The sequence below is a fragment of the Strix aluco genome, chromosome 3 (genome assembly GCF_031877795.1).
Source record: "Strix aluco isolate bStrAlu1 chromosome 3, bStrAlu1.hap1, whole genome shotgun sequence".
Lineage (NCBI taxonomy): Eukaryota > Metazoa > Chordata > Aves > Strigiformes > Strigidae > Strix > Strix aluco.
In genome coordinates, this window is record NC_133933.1 from 3,059,402 (window position 1) to 3,086,656 (window position 27,255).

The 27,255-nt window shown below is 36.8% G+C and overlaps 1 protein-coding gene across 15 annotated transcripts in view; it reads right to left on the minus strand.

The window, feature by feature from the left end:
- The window catches only part of USP34 (ubiquitin specific peptidase 34), a 146,051-nt gene that overhangs the window by 99,796 nt on the left and 19,000 nt on the right, over positions 1-27,255 (minus strand). For 13 of the 15 annotated variants that reach the window (XM_074817140.1, XM_074817139.1, XM_074817138.1 and 10 more), the window contains exons 3-7: positions 23,635-24,055; positions 18,281-18,331; positions 17,974-18,123; positions 10,243-10,310; positions 2,541-2,733 (exon numbers count right to left, since the gene is read on the minus strand). In XM_074817140.1, coding sequence (XP_074673241.1) covers positions 2,541-2,733; positions 10,243-10,310; positions 17,974-18,123; positions 18,281-18,331; positions 23,635-24,055 — 883 coding nt within the window. Of the gene's footprint in view, positions 1-2,540; positions 2,734-10,242; positions 10,311-17,973; positions 18,124-18,280; positions 18,332-23,634; positions 24,056-27,255 lie in introns of those variants that run through there. The other 2 variants (XM_074817148.1, XM_074817149.1) reach the window with 2 other exon arrangements.

Here is a 27,255-nt window from a genome sequence, read left to right on the forward strand (position 1 = left end):
TGCAGTTATCGTAGTTGTAAAGTCTTGAATACAAAAGAGGAAGCTGAAATTGTGTTGCTTGGGATGAACGTTTCAATAAAATTACTTTGACAAATTCTAGCTATCAAAGACATGAATAGAAAAAAGAAACTTCAAAAAAGTAGTCATGAAGGTACATCTGTAATAGAGAAGGTTGTGTGAAAATTCTAACAAAGCTGAACTACACTACATCTTTGTAAACACATCTTTGTTTGCAAAGAGGACAGAAACTTCAGTAAAAAGGCAGTCAAAATTCCTGTAAAATTTGGTTCAGATTTCACATTCAAAGTTGCACCAACCTGGCAATTAAAATTGTTCCAGGCAAGGCATACAAAACTAAATAAAACAAAATGCTTCTCAAACTCAAAAGTCGAACAAGAAAAATCAAAAGATGCTTCTTCCAAAGATACCGTCATATGATCTTTAAAAAGAGAACCGAAGAAGAGATAATTTCCTATGATTTGAATGAGAAAGAAGAATATGTTTTCTTAGTGTTCCAGAGAAGTTTTAGAGACTATCCATATAAAAAAAACCTTAGTAACTTATTAACAAACAATATTCCATTTTTTTCACAAGCTGAACCTGATTTGCTTTAGTCTAAAAATACATGTCCATTATTAACAATCTCACTTTTATAGTCATAGCAAGTCAAAACATAGAACTCCTTAAAATAACACAATTTCACATTCCCTTAAATGAACTACATCCTGAAAAAAATAAACAAACCGATGCATTCTTACTTTCAAACTTTCTTTTGGTAGGGATACACAAAAAGACACACATTAGTAGCTGAACAAGGGCAACTGTACAAAACCGAAGGGAAGTACTTAAAGGCATAAAAATCTAATGCAACTGGAACTATGCAAACGTTGGACATTTATTTTAAAATCAATGCTACTGAAAATGACATTTTCCAAAACTGTGCAGAATAAAAAAAAAATAAGTTACTTTCGTGCCCAGTTAATGGCCATATTTTAAAATGTATCTGCCAGATATTATAAGGTATCTGTAACTGTATAAATAATATAGCACACGGTAATGAAAAATCAAAAAAAAAGAAGCTGTATTTTCACGTAAGACTTCATCAACTCTCTGAAGTTTTCTTATTACACAAAAAGAACCCTGAACATTCACTTTACACTAATTTATTCTGACAGAAGATTAGAATTCAGGCACTCATCGCATATATTATATGTAGCATTCACATGAAGTCATATAAATTACTTATGCATATAAATTATATTTACAGTAATGTCACTACTTCTTCCAGAATTTAACTTTCTTTCTATCTTGTTTTAGCATCTCTGCTGAATGAAGTGCATCACGTTTTCATTCATATAAACGCAAAGCTGAATGGACAATGCATTCAAGTCCAATACATGCAGTTACCCTTAGAATAACAGAATTTGATTAACATTGAGTGGATGTAGCTCACACATTTTTTTTTAACTTAGTAGGTCACATACCTATGTAAATTAAATATTAAATTTGGTTAGAAACCACCAGTAATCTGACTGGAAATACTTTCAGGTTACTTTAAATTGCCATTTATTAAAACAATTGTTAAGTACTTCTATATATAAATACAGTGAGAAGCAAAATCAAATTTAAGTAAAGATGTATTTACTGTCAGTGATGAAGAGAGTCACTGAATGAAACTATGTAATCAATTAGAACAGAGAAGGCCAAATGTGTTCAGAAAATACTACAAAACTTAAGGAAAGCATGTTTGTTTGTTCTAGTATAGTTTGTTCCTACTCATCACTTTGTGCATTAACGCAAACATGACAATACAAGCTATAAATCTTAAATACAGGAGTTTCAGAAGAAACACAAAATTGAAAAGGCTCAGATGAATTAAAAAAAGTTCACTTTTGACCTTTTGTACAACTGTCTCTCTATGGCTGTAATACACATCTAGGAAGCAATGACAGACAAAGGACGCACAAGAGATCTTGACTGGTGCAATGGGAAGCATTTCCATGGGAAAGAGGAGGGTGGGTTTTTTTGGTTTTAATCTATTTCTATTTGATACTATACATATTTACCTCTTCAGTCTTCTGCTAATTAATGCAGAAATGCTCTCTCTCAAGAAACAGACTATACTAAACAAACAGGAAAAAGAGATGTACAATACAAAGAAGCAGCTAATTACAGTAGTCAAGACACTGTAAAAATGAAAACAGATTGAAAGCCTTTGTAAACAACAAATACAGCCACGTCAAGGGACTTAATTTCAACATAGCTGTCACAAAACATGGTTATGAGAGTTTCATTTAGCATGGTAAATTGTTCAGGAAATGTGTTATGGTTCCATATGCTACAGAACATAGCTGTCACTTGGACTTATCTCTCAGTGAACCCTATATTCACAATCATGACTATCGTTTCCTAAGACTGCATATAAGAGGATTCTGCTGTTTTCACACATTTAAAAAGCCCCCAAAATAAGTCCATGACTCATAAAACACAAAAAGAAACATTTTTTCTAAATATTATTTATATTTTTAAAAAGTTCTTACTGTTATTTGACTCAGCCCAGCCAATCTCATTGTTAGAGTTGGAGACATAAAGTATTTAAACGCAAGATCAAGACTTTCTTTATCAAAACACAAGGCTGTATCCAATGGTTCTTTAACTGTGCTCCACATTAAATCTGCCATGTTCCGGGCTGCACTCTGTCGCAACTCCTGGTCTGACAGTTTACATAAATACCTAGAATAAATTACAAATGGAAGAAAAAAAAAAAGGTATGATTCAAACTAGAACATTCCTGGACCACCATCTTGATTATAGCAAATACATATTTCCAATAGCTGTAACAGTACTAAGCCTTAAAACACCACTATCAGAAGTTGGCAACAATAAAAAAAACAATGAGGAAAAACAGAATTATGCAGAATATTTTAAAAAGTAAATAAATTTCTTATTTTAAACCTCTTCAGATTTCTTTCAATCCACAAAATGACAGGAAACCCATGGAGTTCTTCGGAAATATACGTTGGAAGCCTAAACCTCCTATCTGTTTCATGGGAAGGTGCCCTCTCCAGATCACTGCATCATTTTTATTTCCTTTATTTAAAACTGAAGTGTCACTATCCGCTTAACATATTAATATACTTAAAAACTGAATTTCTGGAAACAGTGTCAGTGGCCCACAAATGGCATGCTCTGACAGTGAGAATACTCTGAAGATTAATATAGACCTGTTTGTAGCCTCAGACACAGAACAGAAAAAAAGTGTAATTGTGCAATCACGTTCTGATACAATTAAATGCGGAACATGCACGGTTTTTCTGCCATAACCATATGCCATCTGTACATCAGTACTCCCTGTGCTACAGTACTGCTTTTGCAACAGGTTAGTACAGGAACACATGCCCAAGTTGTTTCTTCCATTGACAGTAATTATGATCTTTAAGGTTACATGAGAAGTAGCACCAAGGAGCATAGGAATCTGACAGAGAAAGCAAAAATGCTAAAGAATTTTAAACAGCTAAGTTCTTCCTACTGCAGACATCTTAGATAAGGGGTCATCTTATCATGCACAATGAGTGGCAATACAGATATTCTCTTCAAATGGGAGGCAGAAGATATAATAATTTATGAAAACTAACTTACAGAAGCTAGTGCAACCTTAGTCTTATCTAAGCAACTACAAGAGCGAGATGTACCAAGAAAATCTATACTGAAATGTCTGTAAAGTTCACTTATAAAACACTGACACAGTTGAGAATTTCTTCTAAACTGAATGCATAAGAGAAAAACGTTTAGAAACAAGCTGTCCTGAGCTTATTTTGAAGCAATTAAAGACTGCAGAGTGAAAGGTACACATATACAAGGTTAGCGTAATTAATTTTTTCTGCTATACTTCAGCATTTTTAAGTTTCAACTACATCCAAACTAGATTTAATTACACAGAAATGCGTTAAAAATCCATTTGACAGCCTAAGCCTGGCTCTATCCTTGGAGACCAGCCAAATAGATGCATGAATCTTTCAAAAAACACAAGAGATACTAAACTACACTTAACTACATTTATGCACCATTCCTTTGCCTTTACATCATATAAACATCAGTAAATTTTTTAAAAATATGAAAAATACAGGCCCTGATTCTTATTTAGATTGAGGCCCTTTTACACATCTCTTCTGTAGGGGCCTTATAAACACACTTAAATGATACTTAACGTTGTCAAACACAGAAAATAGACTTCAGGGCACATAAGCATAGAGACGGTAGATCTGTGATAGAACTGTAGGAGAAAAGAAGGACCATTCAGGGCCAAGGCAGTCGGATCCTAGTAATTGTGAAATTTGTCTTCTGCTGTGAAGCACTGGAAATCAGCTCATGGCAAGAAAGCAATGCTTCTGTGCTATCACTTCTAAACAAAAGTAGCAATGAGAAGAGAATACTCATTTGTGAAAGTTCAGCAGCAAACCAGACCCAGTGACCTATCTTTAACCTACAGACAGGTGAGTGAAGTTACACTCTGATGAAAAAAAAAACCACACTGGTCCATGCTACAAAACATAATAATCTCAGTATGACTATCAGCAACCTCAGAGCAGTTTTCATCTCTCCAGTTTTATATGCAAACTATAATCAGCTCTGGTTCCCAAAGCTTTTCAACGTTCATAGTGCACGTCAAGTCATACTCGAGTGTTTTGTGAAGGACTTCTAAAAATCTTGAAGATGTTAAAATATATTAATTTTCTCATTCTACGTAGGACAGGTAAAGAGTGCTTGTATGCACAGACAGGTGGGAATGGACACATCTACATATACAGAAACAAGGGTGCATTTGTGGCTCCACTAGATTTCTGTAACAGGACTTTCACCTGAAATATTCCTCACACTAGGAAGTTTGGTGAGACAACTATCCTAATCTAGTTTATACAACAAAATGTTTTTTATTTTAATGCAACAGTATCAGTATAAGCCTACTTTCATTCCTAAAATTCACACTACAACTTCATTTTTAATGTCCTTTCAGCACGTTTATTGTATTTAGTCCAAGTCTGAATCAGACTTGTGCCATGTTTTCTGTATTGTAATATCGTTGAGACAGTGTTTTAAAAAAATCCCACTTTATAACAACTGAAACTACAGTGTAGGTGCATTTTCACAGCTATAGAAGTACTCCAATAGTATAATCTGTTTTGCCAAGGCCCTGAAGAAAGCTACAGAAAAAAAGAGCACTTTTCTCACCTGGGTTATTCTAACCAGGCACACTGTAAATGTAGAAGACAGCATACTTGTCTTTACAAGTATAACTGCATCTACACTAGAAAAATTATTGGCACTCCTACACTGGTCATAAACCAGATATGATCATATCTTTACTACCAGGATTAAAACTATAGAGACTTGCAGAGTAGGCCAAGCCTCATTTTTATCACGGAAAGATACAGTGGCCTAAACCCTTCTGTATCAGTAAACTGGGTCCACTATTAACAAAAATGAAATCTTCAGCTAGCACTGGCAATTAACACATATCTTTCCTGACCCTGACTAACTGTACATTTCCTGCATTGCCTTACAGAAGAACAGTGATACAGGAGCAAGGCAAAAGGTCTATTTAGCCCAAAATAGCCACTCTAAAAGCGGATGAAAGATTTATCCCATATATATAAAAAAATGGATGAACCTATCTACTACTGTGAATTAATTTATCTCTTGCTATTTATACTTTTGGCTTTCTCATTAACCTATGTCAGTTAGTTTCACAATTACATTCGCGTGAAAAACAATCTCCTTTCATTTCTGAAGTCTGCAACCTGACGATTGTATTGCATGTTCTCCATTTCGTTCCCTATTTGTCTTCATACCACTCATACAACAGCCATCTCCCTGTCAAAAAAAATTGTAGACTATGTCTTTCTTCCTAGCAACGTAATTTTTCATCTCCTACCTTCTTTGTCACCCTTCCTATCACCTAGGTAGTTCTGTTATCATCTCTGTGAGATGGAACAATCAGAACTGTATGTAGTATACAAATGTATGTGACCCATTCATATAATGGCTTAATAAGAGCTTTCATTCTGTACTTTTTTTTTAAATTCCTAAATTTTTATCTTTTTGATTCTGAAGAGCAGTAAGTCTTAAAGGAATATATGAACAATACTTCAGGATCTGTGTAATCTAGTAAATCCAACATTTTTGACTAAATGAGAGACTTTTGGAACGAAACATACCTCTTTTTATACATATCCATAAAAGATAGTCTATGTATGTATAGAACCTGTTCTGCCAGCCTGGCATACTTAAAATAATCAGTGAATATATACGATCTACAATTAGCAGCACACATACATATACATTAATTTTTTAAAAACCTGGTTTAGTCTACTGAAACTATTTAGACTTGCTGTATTTGGGGATAGAGAGAGTTGAGTTTTAAACATGCAGTTCCATGTTAACGTAACACTTAGAATCACATCTTATGCTTCAGGACTTCAGCTACTCAGCTGGGAAAGAATCTTTTTCCCTTAATATGACTCTTCTGGACCACAGCTGTAAAAGGGATACCTAGCAGAATGAGTCAGCGCTCCTCAGTGATATGAAGAATTCACTTAAGTGCCTGGCTATTGTCTTCCGACTTGTCTATTCTTTTTACCTACAGCATACATTTTCAGATTTTTGGAGGAGTTAAATTTTTTTTGCAATTGAAAATGTCAAGGCTTATTACAAGAGTTTTTAATGACATTTAGTAACAAGGAGTGGTCTTGGGCACTCCCATAAGACCCAAATTCTTAAGAAAACCATTTTTAAGCAAAAGAATAATTTGAATTCTTTCAGCTGCATTGTCTCTCACTGGATTCTACAAGAAGCAGTGGGGATCAACAATTCTGTTCAGAGCTTCCACTTACTCCGCATAAACCAGCGTTATGCTTGTGCCCTGTGCCGAGACTACAGGGCTAACACAGGAGCAACTGCCACCTGTAATTTCCTCTCAATGAGCGTGAGCACAAAATGTTCTGTTTCTCCCTAACTGGGGCAGAGACATGAATCCTTCATAAAAAAACCTCTCCAGATCTGTCTTGAAGCAGGAGAGAGGAAAAACGGAGGGGAGGAGAAAGGGTTAGAACTAAATATGATATTGGTCAGTGCTAATGCTACACGTAGTGCTCATTTTACCAGATACCAACTGTGATGTCAAAGAAAGAAAAATTCTAGGTCTTTTCCTTCATACTATCCAGCACTTTTTGGTGATTTATAGAGGCACTTACAATATCAGACATACAAGTTTATCTTGGTACTTATCATGAAACTGGACTTCATTGCTAGTTGTCTTCTTTCTATAGGACAGGACTATCCATGACACTTTCAATCAACAACCTTGCCACTGAAAACACACTGTCCACAAAACACCGCTGTTTGTAGCTACTGCTCTCTTGAGGCATTCAATACCTGGAACCATGTAGAGCATCTCTCATCTCTGATCTTGAGGTGGAAGTCAGATGGAACCAATGTTTTTTATAAAGAGACACGATGAACAACTTGCCCTCACTTATAATTGCAATAAGTTATGACTTATTTTCTTGAGTCAGTTTGCCAATAAGTCTCTTCTTTTTTTCATGAGAATTCTGTAATTTGAAATGCAGAATTCTAAGGTATTGGGATCAATAAAAGCTTCCTTCTGACGAGGTCAAAACCACTTTGCTTCCTTACTGAAAGCTGTAATTTTAAATTCATGTCCTTTATTTCTTTCCTAAACTGCTTAAAAAACATAGGCCCTTGAGAGGCAAGATATGAATGCTAGTGCTCCATTCCCCAGGCAGAAAATAACATTTATTAGTCTTTTTCTAGTAGCAGCAATAATGACAAGATTGTGAACATGATCTTTGCAAATTCCAGCAGTGGTCTCCTCTACACAAATACACACTTTGCTATTCGTTCCATCCACTCCTAGTAGGAATAACCACAGAAAGGAACGTAAAGGTTAACAGCATCTTTTGTCAGATGAGGTTAAGATGCCAGTCAGGTGATCTCTCTGCTTATGCTGATCAGCACTCCAAAATGCAGTTCTTGCAAGGAAGCAACATGAGCAGCAATTTGGACTAACAGTCAATTAGAGCCCCAAGAGCTCATTCTAGACTAAAACCCTCTCCAAGCCCTCCTTCTTAGTTTGCATAGCAACAGAAGCTATTGCAGGATTTGTTTCAAAGGTGCTGTGCTGCTGTGCCCAGGATTATGTTTGCTTTTTTTTTTTTTTACTGAAGTAAAAAGCAGATGGAGACCTAGAGACCCAAGCTGCTAAGATAAGATCTGTAAGCTTGACAACCACATGGGGTGAGCTGCATAGATCAAGAAAGTCATTCTTTACCAAAGGCATCTGTGTTAACTTCTGTCCCATATAAAGGTATAGCACTAGAGATTATTTTTGCTATATGGTCTCCAAGCTTCATGTCCCACTCCATAAGCACATCTTCACAAAAAAAGCTTTGGATTTCATAATGTTGAGAAATCCCAGATCTCACATCAGGATTCAGTTGTGAAAAAGGGGAAATGGGAGAACATCCCCTTCCTTCTCTAAACTCCTAGTGTTTTCCTGTATTAATATTACCGTTCTGATTGACATGAATATATTGTAAATGCTAAGAACAGACATCAAGGGCATTATTTATGGCAAGAAGCTGCTGACAAATCACATTTTAAATCAGATGAAAATATTCTACAGGTAAAACAGAGATGAAGAGATGAGGAGAACATAGGGAAAAAAGCTTCTATTCATTTCAGTGACCCTAATTACACCTACAGTTATAAAACAGAAAATGCTTTAAGAATTACAGGATGACAAGCAAGTGAGGATAAACAGCAAAGACTGCAGGCTGTGTTATTCTGTCTCACTCAAGTACCTTCTTATCAGCCTATCTCTAGTTGTTGATCCTTCAGTGCTCTTTTCAGTTTCCACACATTCCAAGAAGATAGGTACAGCTCATGAACCAAATTCCCAGGTACACAAACAACCATTAATGGAGTATGTACGGAGGCAAGAACTGGAATATCCTCTGCCTGTCCTTCCTAGACTGCTTCACAATTAATAATAACCTTTATAATATTTCAAAGATAACACAGCAGCATTAAAGGGGTGCACATGACTGGACTGTAACTCAAGAGTGGTATGTTTTAATAAAATACCAGAATACTCTTCTTTCTGCTATCGTTTTGGTAGAGACCATGTTCTAGCACGATAGCCAAGTCAGTACTTAAATTTTTACAGTCAAAATTCTTTACAATTAAAACCAGAACATTTTTAAATAGGAAACATAATTCTGAGCCTCACTATTCTGTGCATCTTTTTGTTGCCAATGTAATAATTTTTGTTGAGAATGATTTTATACTGGTACAGTTAAGACAATATAATCTGTAAAGGCACTTTTTTTGCTATCAGGGAAATAAGCTATGACCAGTATAAGCGTTTGTCCAATATTACAATCATTGGAAAACCAGAGCCTTTGGAGGACCTGTGGGTCCAAGCAAGAGCAGTGGCCTTTTAGGTTGTCTGCACCAGCAAAGTTTGATGTTGGGCCACTGGAAGGAGAATTAGTGACCACACCCCCTTCCACCTCCAGGCAGATACTCATACACAAGATAATTGCATCAGAAGCTCATTGGATTTTTTCTATTGTCCGCAGAAACCCAAGAAAAATAAATTGCTTGTATAATTAAATATAAGTACTTTAATTTTAAAGTGTTTTTCATGATAGGCAGCTTGATATAAAGAAAATCTTTGGGACTGGATATATTTAGATACATAAAAGTGCGAGTAGACTTTTGATCACACTTCAGTTCCTGCCAGCTGGAAATACAGAACATCAGAATGTGAAGCAGTGTTAAAACTCAGTGAAACTCAGTATGTGAAACCTCAATGACTACATATTGCTCTTCTACTTACATCGTCTCACTGCAAATTTTATGTAAAGTTCTATGAAGATCCTGTAGTAAGTGAAACTGTATTACAATTGAACCTGACACAACATGTCAGAATGGGGCCGGTTGTCACACTAAAAATTCTATTAACAAGATTAATCTGATTGATACTGAAATCAGATAGATCTAAGGAGCTGCCCAAACTAACTCTAAACATTACCTTCACTCTCCTTGTTGAAATGATACAGTCAGAGCAACAACTTGAACAATTAAAAGGGTATCAGCTGACATCATAAATAGGTGCTGTCAAAAAGTCCCACAAGAAAAATTCTTAAATTAAAAATTTACCTGATAACATAAGTCCTAAAGGGTATAATGTGCTGCATGACAGCAGGGATGTGTAGCCATATTCTGATCTATAATGCAAAAACATAAATAGATAAAAATTTCATTAATGACATTTAACGAGAATGGTAAAAAATGAAATATTGCTGGTACATTTGCACGTGCAACCCCACTTTAAAAAAAGGCTTTGTTGTTGGTTTTCATTCAACTTCAATTCTTTCAACTTCTTATTTTTCTAATTTTCGAAACTGTTAACTGAGGAATGCTTCTATGACTTATAAACAGGAGTTGCATCTTTTCTTCTAGTCAATTGGAAAATACAAACTTTGTATAAATAGTATCATACTGCCCAGATGTCTCATTTTTCTATTTTCTGTAGTTTCTTCAGTAGGAAAAACTGCTACCCAACCCTGTGGGGTTTCTTTTAAAGTCTACAAGAAAATTATACCACTCTTTCTGTTCCTTGCAAATCTCTCCTAAATCGAGTAAAATTATTTGACTTGTGTTGATGTTTAGTTTCTTAGGGCTTAGATATCCTATAAAATAAAATTATGTTTTATAACCAGTAATTAAGCACAGTTTTTTTACTACCATATTTGCATTCCCGTATTTACCATACTGCCTTTACCACCTTTGCAAAACTGTATGCAGGAAGAAAATGTATGCCAAGAAAAAAAACCCTGAAACAGCTATTTAGCACCACTGTGAGGAAAAGAGGATCAACCAAACTACTTACACAGGCAAAGTTAGAAGTTCCATCTGCATTTCAAAAAGGAATGCTGAGCCTGTTAAACCTGTTACAGAAAGACAACTACGTGCCAGGTAAGGGATCTAGCATAGATGAAACATTAGTAGCTGTTACTACTACCCACATAATTTTGATCATGTGCACACACAAATCCTGTGAATAGCTAACACCATCAGTCACTCAAAGCTGTCATGTCAATTTACATCTCCATGTTTATTCTTAAAAGAATGTTTAATCTTTGCAACTGATGCAATAAATTCTGGCTAAGGACTAAATTCTCACCAGGATTTTGGAAAATTCTGTATGCAGAAAAATCTAAATTCTCCTTCTTGCCGAGAAAGAAAAATATTAGGCTGTAGTAAAAATGTATCACCAGCACTTATTTTAAACATTTCTGGAATTAACCAAATAACTTTTGGAGTCCATTCTGAAAAAAAAATTTTCAGACTTACTTTTTACAATGCAACTAACACTACACAGTAACAATACGAACCTACTTTGCAAGATAAACAAGCCAAATCTTCACATTGCAAAAAAGACCACATTTGGAATAAGCTTCTGATCCAACTGGCAGTCAAGAAGACAAAAAATTCTACCATCCCAAAGATAGAAAGTATAACTAGATGGTTGTTCTAGAAACAGGAATTAAGTAACATTTTGACAAGGAATTGCAAGGATGACAAAGATACTATTGTATTTACACAGTTTGTTTTTTAACACAATGTGCTCTTTTTCATATGCAGTATGAAACACAAAATCAAATATATTTCTTTGTGAAACAGAAGTAGGAAATGTTTTTTAAGTTTGTTTTTATAGTTTTCATTTTTCATAGTAATTTTCACTCTGTATTAATTCAGTCTTTTAATGCCATTTCACTCATCTGTATACTTGCATTGCATACAACCTTCACCCTCAGAATTGAATGGGTAATTTCTCATGTTATAAATGAAAATGTAATTTTCATCATGAACTCGAAGGTAAATATACTAAATTATTTAAATAAAATGTCATAGAATAACATATATAAAATGACATTAACATATATAAAAATACATTAAAAATCCACAACTTTCATCATACTTTTTTTTACTTCTACCTGCTTTTCAGACAAGGTATTTACTGCATCTGTTCTGTTCTCAAGCTTCAGAGGTTTTGGGGTTTTTTTTATTATTTGTTCTTTATCATGGGCAATTAATTTCCAAAAGGCAGTGTGCCTCTCAACAGTTTTTACCTCAGACTTAAGTTTTGAAGTTTCATACAGTAAGATTAAACCAACCTTTTGGAAACCATCAGCATGATTTCAATTAATTCATCTCCACTGAGAGGGCGCTTATTCCTTCACAACGTCCACAAAACTCGCATGACAGTACAGAATGAATTCACAACAGGCTTTTTCAGGGAGATTTAAACCCTCCACAGTACAAGCAGTAGGTCACTGATTTCTCTGCATCTGATAGTTTTTTAAGGACACCAACACAACATCAGGTAGTTAGACTGAGCAAATACCACAGAATATGAAATGTGGGAAGAACGGAAAAATCAAGTATCTAACTAGAAAAGGTAGAAAAGAAACACCCTAAGAGGAGGAACAGTCAGTCCTACCACAATACAGGTTGCTAAGAAAGCATCTTGCAGAGACGTGAGCTGGAGAAAAACCAAGAGTGCCAACTAGCCAACTCCCTGTGCGAAGTAAATTGCATTATACTACATTTGCTGGTTTATTACTACAAACATAAGCTTGTCTGACAAAGATATTCACTCAAACGAGATTTGCTGAATAAAAAAATTCAAGGAAACATCTTTTTCAATAATGTTCATGTCCTCTATATAAAGGAGACAGGAGTAATCACAAACAAGTAGCTCAGTTTCCCACAGACTTTACTAATTTGTGGTACTGGTCTTCTCTTATGTGCATCGGTGGAGTGCACTTAATGAGATATTTACCTTCCTTCGTGGAAGAAACAGAGCTTTCCACACCACTAGGCAGCCTTTACCAAAAGCTGAATGTTACTGGTTGTTAGGAAATTATTTCTTGGATTTCACTTCACTATTTCCAACTTCACCTATTCTACTTCCTGAAACCTCCTCCTAAGCCTAACTTTTTAATGAGAAAATGATTGGTTCATCCACACTACAATCTTTCCGAAAATATTTTTGAAACATTTAAGATAGCAGCTAAACAACGCATTCATCCAACAGACTTCAAAATAAATTCCAGCATGGGTATTTCTAGAAGTCTTTACAATAACAGCTACTTAATTGCCATTCTCAAGAGTTAGTACAACTGTGAAAATGTATTTAAGAGTTACTATACACTAGGGTTCTGGCTTTACACGTCGTAAACCACTTAACAGTTGACATTGCAGAGCTGTTCACTGAGCTGTTATTGATAGGGTCATTCATAAATCTCACACTATCTATAAATCCCATAAACACAAATGCATGGGGGTAAAACCAAGTCAGATTAGCAGAGTTCTTACTGAGATCACCAATATTTTGTTCACACAAAATAGTTTTGTGAATGCTTCTTCTTGTTTTTTGGAGTGTGGTTTATCATTTCACAGACACTCAGAAACTTTTATTAAAAGTTTATATTTACCTTAGTAAAATAAAAAACTTAGTAAATAGTAAAAAAAAAAATAGTAAAAAAATAAATAGTAAAAAAACTTATAAAAGTTATATTTACCTAAGTTATATGATTTATATAGTGAGATGATATAAAAAGAAACAGGGAAAGAGAAACACTACATCCAAATCAGAAGCTTATGCACCATTATAGAGGTAGAGAAAAATAATTGGTTTTTGATATCAGCAAGTCAAAAAAATTAGCTGCCTAATTCAGAACTAACAAACATACTGCATTTGAAAGTCAGAAGCACTGCTGACAAGTACACTGAGTGACAGCAAAAATGCAGCAAGTGGATGAATAAAGCACATTACACATAAAACATTTTCTTATACTTTCTGTAGTGAACTGACAGGTAAAATCTAAAGATTTTTTTTTTTTTTTAAAACAGTTTTCCTCAAACTCACACACCCTTGCCAGCAGAGCCAGACAGCATTCAAAAGAGAGATTCTAGTTCAACGGTTAAAGATATAACGCTGGAAGAGGGTGAAGAAACAGTATTTGTACTGGTTATTGTTTGGGTTGAATTTCATTTTATCTGGCATGTTTAACCATAGCATTCATCTACAATAGCTGCAAGAGACAGCTACATGTATTACCTACTAGAACAAAAGATAAATGCAAAGTTGCTAAATCATTATCTGAAAGGAGAAACTTTGCTGAGAGGTATTTTGGGTTAGGGGACATCACTAAGAATAAAGGAAATAATTTACGTAGAGAAAAATAAAGACCTCAAAAAGGGACAGAGAAGAAAGGCAGATGCAGTTCATAAACATGCACTGGAATGGGATATCTAGGAAATGGGATTTGTGGGCAGAATGCTTGTTGAAAAAACACACTGGTGCAATAGGGAGCTGCCGCTCACTGTTCAGAAGAGTTTTGCCCACTCTCACAAAAAAATAAAACAAAAATCAGACAAAACAAATAAATGTTTGGTTCCATCACAGAAATTTACTTCTAAACCAGAATAACCTACAAGACCAGCCATTTCCAGCAGATGGTTTGATGAAGACTGCAGGCTGCACTGACAACAGCTAGAGATGAAGAATTCATCAGATGATCACCTGAAAGCTCATCAGATCATATAGAAAGAGCCAGACGATAACGTATCTCCACAATTTAACATACAGAGGTCCTGCACAGTCCTCCTGGGCAAGCTTCCAAGAACAGAGCCTATCATGGCCTTACTCATTTGTTCTCTGACGTACAAGTTAAGAACCATTACACTGAAAAGATTGGGAATGAGTGATACAGACCACCAACACTAGATTTATTTCAGTTGCTGGTTCCCTCTTTGCAAACATGTTCCAATCCTTATTTAGAACATCATCCTGGCTGGTCAGTAACAGCAACAAGGAAGGAGGGAAAATGCATGGAAAGAAGGATCTGATTTTAAACATTTAAAATTGCAATCAATGTCAAAACTATATTAAACTCACTTCATATAAGGTTTAACAAACTATTGTTTTCCTTTTTGTCCATATGTAACATCCACAAGACAGGTCACGACTTCACATTATCACATTACGCTAAGTCTTCATATGTCCTTCCTCAGAGACTGTTTTTTATTTCTATCATCAATCTCCTTCAAATCTCCACTAAAATCAATTTGGAATTCTGATAGTCAAAAATCACTCTTTCAAAAAGGAAATGATGAGGATATGTACTCTGATACTAAGCGAAAATAAAAGATAGTTACCTCTATGCTGCATGTGTATACTGATATAAAATCACAGGAAATTGAGAAGAAAACGAAATCCATAGGCTTTTCCCTTGTACTTCATAGGAAATAGGTAAAAAGTTAATATAGCCTGAAGAATCACAGAATTGTCTAGGTTGAAAGGACCTTGAAGATCATCTAGTCCAACCATCAACTCAACATTAACAGTTCCCAACTACACCAGATCCCTCAGTGCTGTGTCGACCCGACTCTTAAACACCTCCAGGGTTGGGGACTCCACCACCTCCCTGGGCAGCCCATTCCAACGCCCAACAACCCCTTCTGGAAAGAAATGCTTCCTAAGACCCAGTCTAACCCTGCCCTGGTGCAGCTTGAGGCCATTCCCTCTTGTTCTATAGCTTGTTACTTGGTTCAAGAGACTCATCATGACCCCCCCTCTGCATCCTCCTTTCAGGTAGTTGTAGAGGGCGATGAGGTCTCCCCTCAGCCTCCTCTTCTCCAGACTAAACCCCCCCAGTTCCCTCAGCCACTCCCCATCAGACCTGTGCTCCAGACCCTGCACCAGCTCCGTTGCCCTTCTCTGGACACACTCAAGTCATTCAATGGCCTTTTTGGAGTGAGGGGCCCAAAACTGAACCCAGTCATCAAGGTGCAGCCTCACCAGTGCCGAGTACAGGGATAAGATCCCTTCCCTGTCCCTGCTGGCCACGCTATTGCTGATACAAGCCAGGATGCCATTGGCCTTCTTGGCCACCTGGACACACTGCTGGCTCCTGTTCAGCCGGCTGTCAATCAACACCCCCAGGTCCCTCTCTGACTGGCAGCTCTCCAGCCACTCCTCCCCAAGCCTGTAGCACTGCTGGGGGTTGTTGTGACCAAAGTGCAGAACCCAGCATTTGGCCTTACTGAAACCCCTCCAGTTGGCCTCAGCCCATCGCTCCAGCCTGTCCAGGTCTCTCTGCAGAGCCTCCCTACCCTCGAGCAGATCAACACTCCCACCCAACTTGGTGTCACCTGCAAACTTACTGAGGGTGCACTTGATCCCCTCGTCTAGGTCATCAATAAAGATGTTAAACAGGAGTGGCCCCAAAACTGAGCCCTGGGGGACACCACTCGAGACGGGCCACCAACCGGATTTAACTCCATTCACCACAACTCTTGGGGCCCGGCCATCCAGCCAGTTTTTTACCCAGCAAAGCGTGTGCCCATCCAAGCCTCGAGCAGCCAGTTTTGCCAGGAGAATGCTGTGGGAAACGGTGTCAAAGGCCTTACTAAAGTCAAGGTAGACAACATCCACAGGCTTTCCCTCAGCCAATAAGCAGGTCGCCCTGTCAGAGAAGGAGATCAGGTTTGTCAAGCAGGACCTGCCTTTCATAAACCCATGCTGACTGGGCCTGATCATCTGGTTGTCCCGCACGTGCTGTATGATGGTACTCAGGATGAGCTGCTCCATCAGCTTCACGGGCACCAACGTCAAGCTGACAGGCCTGTAATTTCCTGGATCATCCTTCCAACCCTTCTTAGAGATGGGCGTCACATTGGACAGTTTCCAATCTGTCGGGACCTCCCCAGTCAGCCAGGACTGCTGGGAAGTGATGGAAAGTGGCTTGGCGAGCACCCCAGCCAGCTCCTTCAGCACCCTCGGGTGTATCCCATCAGGTCCCATAGACTTGTGTGTGTCTATGTGATGCAGTAGGTCACTGACGATCTCCTGGAATGCAGGGGGGTCGTTCTCCCAGTCTCTGTCCTCTGGCTGAGGAGGCTGGATTCCCTCAGTACAACTAGTCTTGCCATTAAAGACTGAGGCAAAGAAGGCATTAAGCACCTCAACCTTCTCCTCATCACTTGTTACCATGTTTCCTCCTGCATCTAGCAGGGGATGGAGACTCTCCCTGGTCTTTCTTTTGCTACTGACATACTTATAGAAACATTTCTTGTTGTCCTTGATTGCTGAAGTCAGATTAATTTCCAGCTGGGCTTTAGCCCTCCTGATTTCTGCCCTGCATAGCCTCACAGCCTCTTTGTAATCACTGTGAGTCGCTAGCCCCTTCTTCCAAAGGCCGTAAACTCTCCTTTTCTCCTTGAGTTGCAGCCAAAGCTCCCTGTTCAGCCAGGGTGGTCTTCTCTGTCACCGGCTTCTCTTACAGCACCTGGGGACCGCCTGCTCCTGAGCCATTAAGACTTCTTAAAGAGTGCCCAGCCTTCCTGGACCCCTATACCCTTCAGGATCGTCTCCCAAGGGATCCTTTCAAGCAGGTGCCTAACCAAGACAAAGTCAGCCCTTTTGAAGTCCAGGATGTCAGTTCTGCTTCCCCCTCTCCTGGCCTCTCTAAGAATAGAGAACTCTATTATGTCATGATCGCTGTGATCAAGAAGCTTAAAATATTTCCATGACACAATTTCAGAGACAGAAATGACCTCTGACAACATTCTTATAAGTATTTTCTGGGGCTGTTACAATATTCATACCTAGGTATAAACCTGCAAAACCACTTGTGTGCTTACAGAAGATGTATAGGGTTTGGATGATGAAATGTTCAGTGGATCAGCAAACCTCACATTCCTAACAAGGAAAATCTTACAGTGTTTTTCTCCCTCCCTGGTCCTACAGAATTCTTCCAGACTTCAGTTATTTTACTTCTTATGTTTAACATTAAACAATTTAAAGATGATACTTACATTAGATACCACTGTGATAAACGCATGTGCTATAAGAAATGGCAGTGTCTCAGGGGTTCCATATTCAAAACAATCCTTCATGAGGGAAAGGCCATTTTTTCCACAAAACAGACAAACGTAACGAAGCAAGTGCAATGGTACTTCTACATCCTAGAAATATTAAAAAAAAAAAATCATTTGAACATCAATACTAGATCCATTCAGATACACAGGAAATTCAAAAGCTACATTAGATTAACACAAATCCATAAAGAGGCTATTTTAAGTTTCTAGGGAATGTGCACCTATTTAATAATGGACAACTTACATTCATATCACAGAACGCCCCTAATATATTGCTTTCTTGAGCAGAAATATCCTGTTTAAAAAGAAAAAAAGAAAATTAACTGAAGCAGTCAAAACACATTTACAGAGCAGAAAACAACTGACCATTAACAGATATTACAGTCAACTAACTGAAAAAAACAAAGATTTAGAGCAAGACAGAAGCTCAAGATTTACTCCGTTGCAAAATATCTTTTTCCGGTTCACCATTTTACCTTCATTAAAATGTATGTACAAGTAAGCAAATACACACTTCTGATAACATCTCAGCAGTAGCTCTCAATGGCTGGATTAACAGATCATTCTTCAATCCCCCCCCCCTTCAGATCACCGATTTTTACAACAGGAATACCACAAAGGGGATAGTCTGGCACACTGGCTGCACACCAGCCTGAAAACTACAGAACCAAACCAATCTAGGTACTTTTGAATGCAATTCTTGCATGAAGATGAGACATATATCCAAATATCTGAATGTAGATGAAATGTAGATTTAATGATTTAAGGGGCTAAACTGTGGAATTATTCATTCCCACCAGAATATTAAAGTTCTTTAACTTCAACTACTATATTATTTTATATATAACAAAACCCCATCATATAAAATAAGTGTCTAATACTCTTTACAGGATTAAGCTAACTGAAGAGGGGGAAGGAATTGTACCACCCCATCAATTTGTTAGCTATTCGCTGCAACAAGAAATTGGTTTTCTAGAAGTACTAAACTGAAGGGGGTTTGGAAAAACACCTTTTGTTTTTAATGTTCACAACATCCACTTGTTGGGCAGTATAAAGCAGGAATTGTATTTATTAGGGTTGTAACACATATTGTGTGTATCTTGCATATGGCTGGAGGCACAAGGGCACTAAAGATATAAAAAAGGACTGTTAACCCACAACATTGCCATGGCTACTTGCAGGTAGTTACAGCACACCTGCATCTTCTTCACATCCCTCCATGCCAAACACCCAGTTCTTATATTCACAAATCAGATACAAGTTTAACAAAGTTTTAAATGAAGTTTCCTGAATATTTTTAAAATAGCTGTGTAGGAGTAAGTTTTTTAAAACCATACCAGAGGATGCTGGAAGCACACAATTTTGGATGGATTAGGTGTGATACAAACATTTTGAATTATTCAATATGCTCATATTATAGCTAAGCATTTATTTTCTTTTTTCTTCTGCTGAACTCTAAGTCATGCCTGAACTCGTGATACTCTAACAGTTATTTTTAAAACAGCTTTGAAGCCAGTAGGTGGTATGTTTTCAAGTAGCAAGAAAAGGTGTTCAGCACTCTGCTCATGAAAACTGCAGAAATAGTGTGAGAAAATTCATTAGTTTTCTTGAATAAAAGAGATTTCTTGTTGAGGGAACTACAGTTCTTAGAATACAAAAACCAAAAACTCATGGAGGTCTGCTGCATGAGTCCTGCAAAGCTTACTAGAAGTGTTGCAATTGAGAGAATGAGTCTGGAAATGTGACTTCTGTTCTTGCAGATGTCAAACAGAACAGAGACAGAGAATTCCCCAAGACCAAGTTTATAAGGAAATAAGAGAATTCCTCATGGGAATCTAATACGGCATTAAAATCCATTACTTCAGATAAAATGTACTTAGCTGAAGTCTGACACAATCTTGGTGGAGGCCACTTAATTAGGGATATCTTCCAAGAAAGTATTTACTTGAAAAGGAGAAGCAGAGATACCAAGATTCCAAAGAATCAGGGACTACAGCTACAGACACCTAAACAACTGATTTTTCTCCTCTTTCCTTTCATTGTGTATCAAGAACTGCTAAATGGTTGTGTACCTCCCTTCAGATTCACTGTTTGTTCTGAGACAGTTCAGGAGTGCACTTTACATTGTAGCTTCTTTGTCTACAGGATTTTAAGAGCCTCCATTTTCTATATTTTAGTTTTCCCTCTGAAGTGTCCATTCTAGTCGTTATACTTGCTGCACAGAGTATGAAAAGAACAGGGCATACAGTCTTCAATTACCCTGTACACAAGATCTCTAAAAGCTATCCCATACACTAAAAAAAAAAAATTAACCAATTCTAAAGTATGAAAAAACCCAAATATATGGAGTTAATTTTGTTTAGAATGAAAAATAGACACAAGAGCCTCCCTCTCTGAGCACCAAAAATATTGCTAATTTCAACAGAAACAAATGGTGTGTTTCCATACCTTATATTTACATATTTGTTTTCAGTATTTATGTCCTTAAGTGGGCTGACCTCTAACTGACTGCAAGTAATTTCGCTGTTTTAGAAATCCAAACTTAGTAGAAAGACATTTTTCATTAGGCTTCTCATGTTTAAGAAAAGTTGAGACAAACATTCTGTCTCTGCATACTCATATTCATTCTACACAGGTCAAGACTATATACTTGTCCATATGCTTGATTTACTTTCACATGATGTAGCATCACTGTCCTCGTATACAGCATATTTCTCTGACACCACTGCTCTCTGCAAGGCTACTTGTTCAAGGTAGCTTCTGCTGTAAAGAGTACATAGCCCTTCCAGCAACCAATCACACTTCCACAGTCCTCACTCTCTCACTTTAAAAATGTTGTAAGGGACAAAAATAATTTTGAGCCCATGTCATTTAAGGAGAGAATCTATAGGATCATATACAGGCCGACACCCTTTTGACTACAAACAAACTGTTGCTTTGCTGTTTGTTTTCATCCAACTTCCTGAACACCCAAACTAGAGAAAACCTCCTACTTTCCCATGAATGGTTTTCTTCTCTACTAGATGATCAAGTGTAAAATGGCTTTGGCAAGCACCTGGTAAGAGGATTAGACTTCAAGACTTGTCTGCTGTCATTAAGAACAAAGATCTGGGAGGTGTATGCAGAGCAAAGGCTAACAGTAGTATTGACTGCTAATCGTTACCAGAAGTTAATAACACTGTGTGAAAGCCTTACATTGGAAATTTTTAGGTGACAGCCTAATTGGTCATTTCTAGGCAAAGTGAAACCTTAGTGGATGTGATGACTCAATGAAATTGTGTAAATTCAACTCAGGAATCGGCAGTAAGAAATTTCTTAAATCAGTTCAAACAGAGATTAGAATCTGCTTTGCATCAGAAAATTTCCCTTTTTCCAGGGAAAATGAAATGCTTACAGGGAGAGCTATACCAGCTTCTCCTAACAAATTCCTGGCAGATTTGGTCTGTTCAGGAATCTGAGATGATACACTTAAAACCAGGATTTTTTATTTTATGATCCCTTGAGGATTGAGTTCAAGCCTGATTTAAACCAAAAAGTGCTCCCATTACTGGGACTAACAACTTGTCTCAATTCAACCAAGACATGCTCTAGACTGGAATACAAAATTAGATTCTAAATCTCAGTAAATGAGTTACGCGTGGTAGCAGAAAGCTTTGACATGAAAATAGCTAATATTACTACTACAGAATAACAGAACCCTAGTGTTTGCTAAATACAGAAAATCTCAGTTGTGAGAAAAACGATTGATGCTGGGACCTTTTGAATGCGAACAAAAATGTCTCCCCCAAAAAAGGAAAAAGGTACAAGCAAATACGGCAGCCTAGCACACCTCCATAATCCATACCTGGAAACACAAAAAGTCTAGCTGAAAAGTAAAAAACTTTTCCCTCACTTGTCTGTACCTCAGGAACACGTTTTTCATTCTCAGCTTCCCTTTAAGTTATGTTTTTAGGACAGCTAATAAATGTATTCAATAATTCAAATTAGATATACTAGTATGATATAGATATGATATATACTAGCATGTCTGGAGTGATAGCCAGTCACAGTACAGCAAATCTGTGTCCAAGCCACTTTATGGCTGCACATTAAGTGAAAAAGAAATCCCACCAGGCACTTTTGAGATTTTCTTTTTATCATTTGGAAATGAAATTGAAAAAGAAAAAAAAATACATTAAGTTGTCATTTAAAAGAAGCGAGTGTGCTTACACACAGAAAAGCTGTTTCAGAACCGTTCACTGCGTTATTTCTCTGAAGCTAGTTTCAGTAGGCGTCCCGCAGGAGTACAGAAGATAAATCACTTAAGCAGTCATTGATTTATTTTTTTTAACTGACAAGATAGATCTACCCTCTACAGGTCCTGCTTGCAGAGGCTGAACTACAGATTTCTTTATGTATGGTGAAAGTTAAAAAGGCAGACCAAAATGAACGATGGGAATCCTGAAATCCACAAATCCCAACTTTGCCTCATTTTTCTAGACACATATATTTGTGAAACAACTTCTGTTAACTTATGCCCATATGTTTTGGAATAAGACAAGAATCCAAAATCCAGCGCACCCAAAAAATCCGCTATGTTGCGAGTTTTAACTAGATTTATTGTCAGATACGGCAGGATTCATTCAACAAGAACTGATTATATCTTGTGACCACCCTCACATGCATAACCAAAAATTATATATGACTTGGTATCTTCTCCTTTTGGACTTCAGTTTAAAAAGCAAACTTAACCACTCAGAGCTCCAACAGAATTCTCAAAATTCTTTAAATAAAAAATAAAAAAGGACTGGGTAAGCTGTAGTATTTAATTCTCCACTTTGACTTTCTCAGAAGTTTGTTGGCTAGAAGCTTTTTTATATAGCTAAATATCCATCTCCTTTGCATGCAAGTATTGTAAAAGAATTGTTTATTTGTTATTTCACTACCACAAGCTGGATCGAAATCCAACCTTTCTAAGAACTATATTGTCTCAACTAGGAAATGCTAACACTATCATATTTATTTCAGAAACTGTGATTTAAACATCGCAGGATTTTTGAAAACTTTGTTTGATTTTTTTTCAGAAAAAAATATGCAAATGGTAAATGGCAGTCCTAACACATATCACAGAGAAAAATCAGCACCACAGAAGAAAGCTACTTGTGTAGAGCTCAATTATTCTAGTCAATTAAACAGCTGTTCTAACAAGTAAATTTGTTTTTTTGCACAAAGTTTAGTTTATGAAGCTTTGCTTCTAGAACCATAGTTTGTAATGAAAAGAAATTAGTAAACTATTAATGGGTTACCTTCAGGAAGAAAGGCTTCACTATAGTCCCCTTTTTGCCTTCCTGTTATTTAAACAGTACAATAATTCAGTGTACAGTTCCATCCAACACTTACCAATATATTACCTATAACAATTAAGCATATTTTAAAGAAAGTGTAAGAGTATGTGTCATTTTAAAAGTTTCTCTGATAAGTTCTACTGAAGTCAACAGGAGAGCTGAATTTGCCCATCCTGTGTGAAAGCAACTATCAAATACGCACAGTCTACTCATTAATAAGAACAAAAAAACCTGTCACAATATAATTAAACATACAAGTAAAGATAAGATATACCTCTATTGTGGGATGAGTATTATGCTTATAAGCAGTGTACAGAGGAAACTGAATCTGAAAGATTTTTGCCACACACAGCAACAACTTTTCCTTCTCATCAGTGCTCCATAAGCTAAAAGCATCAGTGTTCTTTGCAGACTCCTCCTCTGTCAGGATACAAGTTCTTGCAGAATCTAATTTTTTCTCTATAGATTTTTGCCGTTCTCCATTTTCTTCTTCGTGAGACTCTCTTTCTACATTCAGGGGCTCATCAGCATGATTACTCTGATCTTGCCATGTTGAATCTATATTAATAGTGCAATGTTTACAGAGCTGGTCCCGCAGAGCTTGAACTTGGGCAATCACTAAGTTAATAAGCGCACATACTACTTGGTTAAAGATCTCCAAATGTTTGTACTCCTTGAAACAGCACAGACATTGTCTGTAAGAAAACAGAAAAAAAATAACAATAAAAATGGCTGAAGTAGCTAAAATGGGAACAGGTAACTGACCAAAAGAACTCTTCACGTTAAAACATCTGAATCAACAAAATAGGACAGACCTGTAGAAGTCAGGAAACCGAAATGAAACAGACTCCACCCAGCACCAAGTGGGAGTCACAAAGCTCTCCTTAAACCCTGCGAACATCCCATTACCTCCAAACGCTTACCAAAACTATCAAGTCCCTGTTATGGTTTAGCAGCTGTCACTATGAGTAAAATATACAAAAGAAATCTTAGGGGCAAGGTCACCGTACTACTGAAGCAATGTTCTCCAGTATGTTCCTGAATCTGGTTTCCTCGTCTGGCTTTCTCTATTGATCTTTACTGCAATAAAGCACCTGACATGCTTGTCAGTTGTGTAAGAACTGATTATTGTTATTTTTAAATCAACAGGGCTGCAAAGTAATTTTATTTTTCGTAAAGCATTTAAGCTCACTTAATTTATCTGCATTTGGATAGAAAACCCATGCACATTGTACCCTTTCCTCACATGGGAAAAAGCAGTATTAAGTATCTTCATTACTTTTTTCACTTCGTAGGCTCCCAGATGATTCCTCTGAATATCTACTGACACACTGTAACGTGAAAAGAACAAGGGGGAAAACTATACACCATCGCTTTATCAATATAATCAGAAAAATCAATCATCAAGTTCCAAAACTCTGTAATATAGCTCTAATTCGGGGAGAGGGTAACTATATATTGCCAAAGAGATTCTGGGTGCATAAACCCTCCCCGAGATACACACCCTAGAATCTATTGTCTGGGAACATTTGCTTCTTCCATACAAACAAGCAATCTCCTCATTCCGAACAAAAAGTGGAGGATGCTCCCCTAAAAGGATCTAAATCCTGAAGAAGGTCGAGAAGAAAGCAACCAATCAGCAAGGGTGCTTCAATCAAGATGAAAATCAAAGACTACATGCTTGTAACAGCATCTTTGTGATGACTCAGCTCTTTCTCACTCAAACTCTACTAAATGATATAACTGCTATCTAAACTGGTAGCTGTCTTGCACTAGAGACCTTCCTCCTGTTAGATGGAAAACAATGGACTCCAGTCCATGACTAGAGTTCTCAGATATTAAATAATGTAAAAAATACACATACTGGTTCTGAAAGAAATTAGCAGGCAAAAGATAGGGCAAGAAGTCATCAGTAAGAAGTGACTAAAAAAATTCTTCTGCAAAGCATAGCATTTAATCTAGAAACTGGGCTTAATAAACTATAATTTGTAAAAAGAAAAAAAAGGTAAGTCAGAACTATGACAAGTAGAGGGTGCTGCCTCTCTTGATGGAATACAAACACGCCCTTGAGCTACAGCTCTTAAAGCATATACATTCTGAATACAGAGACCTTTTCTAAGTAGGTTAGGCAGAAAGGTAACATTCAGTATTCCCTAATTCCAGCACAAGATACAGTGATGGAAGCATCTAAAACCTTTTGTGCCATCTATGCAGGAAGAAAAATCCATTTCATATTGTCTAAGCGGAGTGTGCCTTTACCCGTTTGAAAAATAAATTCTTGTGATTTACTTGTAAATGTATTTTCATATTAACAAATGACAACGAACTGCAGGCAAAACCAAGCACATCCTCAAGCATTTATCCTCGGGGAAAACTATGTACAATAGGTTCATCATTTATGCCTACAAATTACTACCCCACTTGGCTGGAACAAATTATTCTCAATAATAATGAAAACAAAGTTTGGTGAATACTTCTCATATCTGTATTTGAATGCCAACCGATACTGGAGAATTCTCTATTGAGCAAAGGCACATTTTGTTTCAAGACAGAGGTATGTGCAAAACCTCAAAATCTTCATGTATCTGAATGTATTCACAGGAAGAAGAGCTCTGCCAAAACTTAAAAGATCTATGAAAAAATGAGTATGCTATAAATATGACTTCTTTGAACATAATTTCCAGAAGAAAACGGCAATGGAAATACTACATGTAGATGGAAGAAAAAGGTATTCTTCAGGCTGTGTTGCCAAATGACCTTCTGAAGGAAAGCAGAGATTTTAACTACAGGTAACAAAATAAAAAGCAGCTCTTAAGGAAGGCCTCAAGCATGAAACAAGCTGAACTCTCAAAAGCCCATCTGGCAGAGTAGAAACAGGACATGAAAGTAAAATGTAAAGTAAAACTTCCTATGGCATCTTTGTTAGACTCTGCTTTGAATAGGTTAAGGACTGTTTTCCATTCTCTTTTATAGTATGAAACCATATATATGAAAGGTAAAAAGAAACTAGAAGAAAATAAAGAGTTAAATGTTACTCAGTCTTTATTTTTTCTTCAGGTTGGATTTGTTATGCTATAGCTGTTGATCAGAGCAAAACTCTAAACAGATAATGACCTGGAAAACGACTAGGTTGCAATTGTTCTCAGACAAACTTGGCACCTAGGACCTGTCAAAAAATGACAGGATTCTGGTTTCTGTTACTGTTGTTTATTTTTATTTAAAATTCCTTCTCTGTGTCTAATAGCATATTGCAGAAGATAATAATTTGCTTTGAGTGAGTGCCTTCTTTGGGCAGAATGAGGAAGAAGAAGATTCTGCTTTCGCAGGTATCCAAAATGTGACAATCCTTTTTTTGTCTTCTGGAGTCTTCTAAATACCAGAATAATGTTTTTTCCAGTTTATTCTCTATGCTTTTCGCATTATTCCTTACAATTTACTTTGGTCTTGTGACCGCTGCTGAACACTGAATCCCAAACATCCTTACAGTAGATTCTTTCTAAGCACTAATATCCATACAATTCCTTGTGCTGGAAAAAAATAAGCAGCTGTGAGGTAAGCGGAATAGCTGATATAACTATTTTTAAAAAAATGACAGTAATTTAAATAATAAATTAAAAGCAATAACATAGTTGACTTAAGACAATCACGTGCAAAGAATTTTCTTTATCAGTTTAGTAGCTATGGGCTGCAATCATTCATCATCTTGACTCAGAGTATCAGGACACTGAGAAAAATTTAACATGATGGTCCCATTCAGAGTGATCTTTTCTTAAATTCTTCTTACCCTACCCTAACTCCACAGGAGGTGGTCAGCAAATTTCACGTTAAAGCAGCAACACACGTTATTTGTCAGTCTGATATAGCTATTTATTGCTACACAACTATTACAGCATCC